Source organism: Parus major, unplaced genomic scaffold (assembly GCF_001522545.3).
Source record: "Parus major isolate Abel unplaced genomic scaffold, Parus_major1.1 Scaffold1522, whole genome shotgun sequence".
NCBI classification, from domain to species: domain Eukaryota; kingdom Metazoa; phylum Chordata; class Aves; order Passeriformes; family Paridae; genus Parus; species Parus major.
The window spans coordinates 1-1,324 of NW_015380365.1; the positions used below are offsets into that span (position 1 = coordinate 1).

Consider the following 1,324-nt stretch of genomic DNA (forward strand, 5'->3'; position numbering starts at 1 on the left):
ATATAATATAATATAATATAATATAATATAATATAATATAATATAATATAATATAGTTGTGTATTAATATCTATATTAATTTTAATTAAGAATTTTAATTACTAGTTATATTAATTATTTATATTAATATTTATATATTATATATAATATAATATAATATAATATATTTGGAGGAGAAGTGGAGTTTTTTTTTCATGTTTCCTGAATTTTGGAGTGAATTTTGGGGGCAGGAATCCTCACCTCCATCATCCCATCGAGAGCCAGCAGCAGCTGTGGGTCCTGCAGGTTCCTCAGCTCTGTCCTGTAGGTTCTCAGATCCTCAGAGATTCCCTGCAGGCATTTTCCCTGGAAAAAAAAACAGGGAATTGTCAGGAAATGTGGGAATTTGCTGCTCATTTAATCATGCAATGGGAATAAAAATAACTTTATTGGGAAATTTTTATTCACCTTATCGAAAGTTGATCTTTCCAAAACCGGGCAATTTCCAGGCTGCAAATGAAACAAGAACTCAGATTTGTGATTTGATGGGAATTGTGGATGATAAATTCCACATATATATATATAATTATATTTATAATTATAAATGCTAATTCCTGAGGTTGAATTTGGGGTGTAATTTCTGTTTCTCTCACCTCAGCAGCCTGGGCCGTGCAGGCTCTGATGGTGTTGGTTTGGTTCTGGGTGATGTCCTCCACATCCACCTCCTCAAGGCTGCACTCAAACCCCAGCGTGCCGAGCTCCTGAGGTAAAAAGGGAATTTAAAAAGCTCCTCCACAGCTTCACAATGAGATTTCTCCATTTTTACACATTTCTCTGGCAATCCACGCAGTAATTTCATTTATCTCAGCTGTCTGTGCTCAGATCAATCCCAGCACTGAGGCTCCGGGGGTGAAATGTGAAATACAGGGAATAGATTGGGAATAATCCCAGGGTTTGCACCGATTCTGTTTTGTATTTTGTTGGGAATTGCTCTGCCTCCGTGGCAGGGACATCCCTGACGTCCTGGGGACATCCCTGCCCTCCTGGGGACATCCCTGCACTCCTGGGGACATCCCTGCACTCCTGGGGACATCCCTGCACTCCTGGGGTCATTTTTGCCCTCCTGGGGACATCCCTGCCCTCCTGGGGACCAGAATTTCCTGGTTTGGTGCCTCCCCCGCCCCATCCCCGTTCCCCCCGACCCTCCCGTCCCGTTCCCGAGCACCTTCAGCCGCTGCAGGGACGCGGTGGCGGCTTCCAGCAGCTCCCGGGAGCGGCCGAGGCGCGGGGGGAGAGAGCGGCGGAGCCGGACTGGGCTGGGCAGGGCTCGGACAGGGGTGGGCAG

General features: G+C 45.2%; 1 protein-coding gene across 1 annotated transcript; it reads right to left on the bottom strand.

The window, feature by feature from the left end:
• Positions 1-192: 192 nt before the first annotated feature.
• Positions 193-1,315, bottom strand: IL12A (interleukin 12A; the record flags this gene model as incomplete). Its single annotated transcript, XM_015616944.2, has 4 exons — positions 193-345; positions 448-489; positions 633-740; positions 1,205-1,315. Coding segments are annotated over 4 exons (414 nt in total), but the record flags the coding sequence as incomplete, so codon positions are not given.
• Between the last annotated feature and the right edge of the window lie 9 nt (positions 1,316-1,324).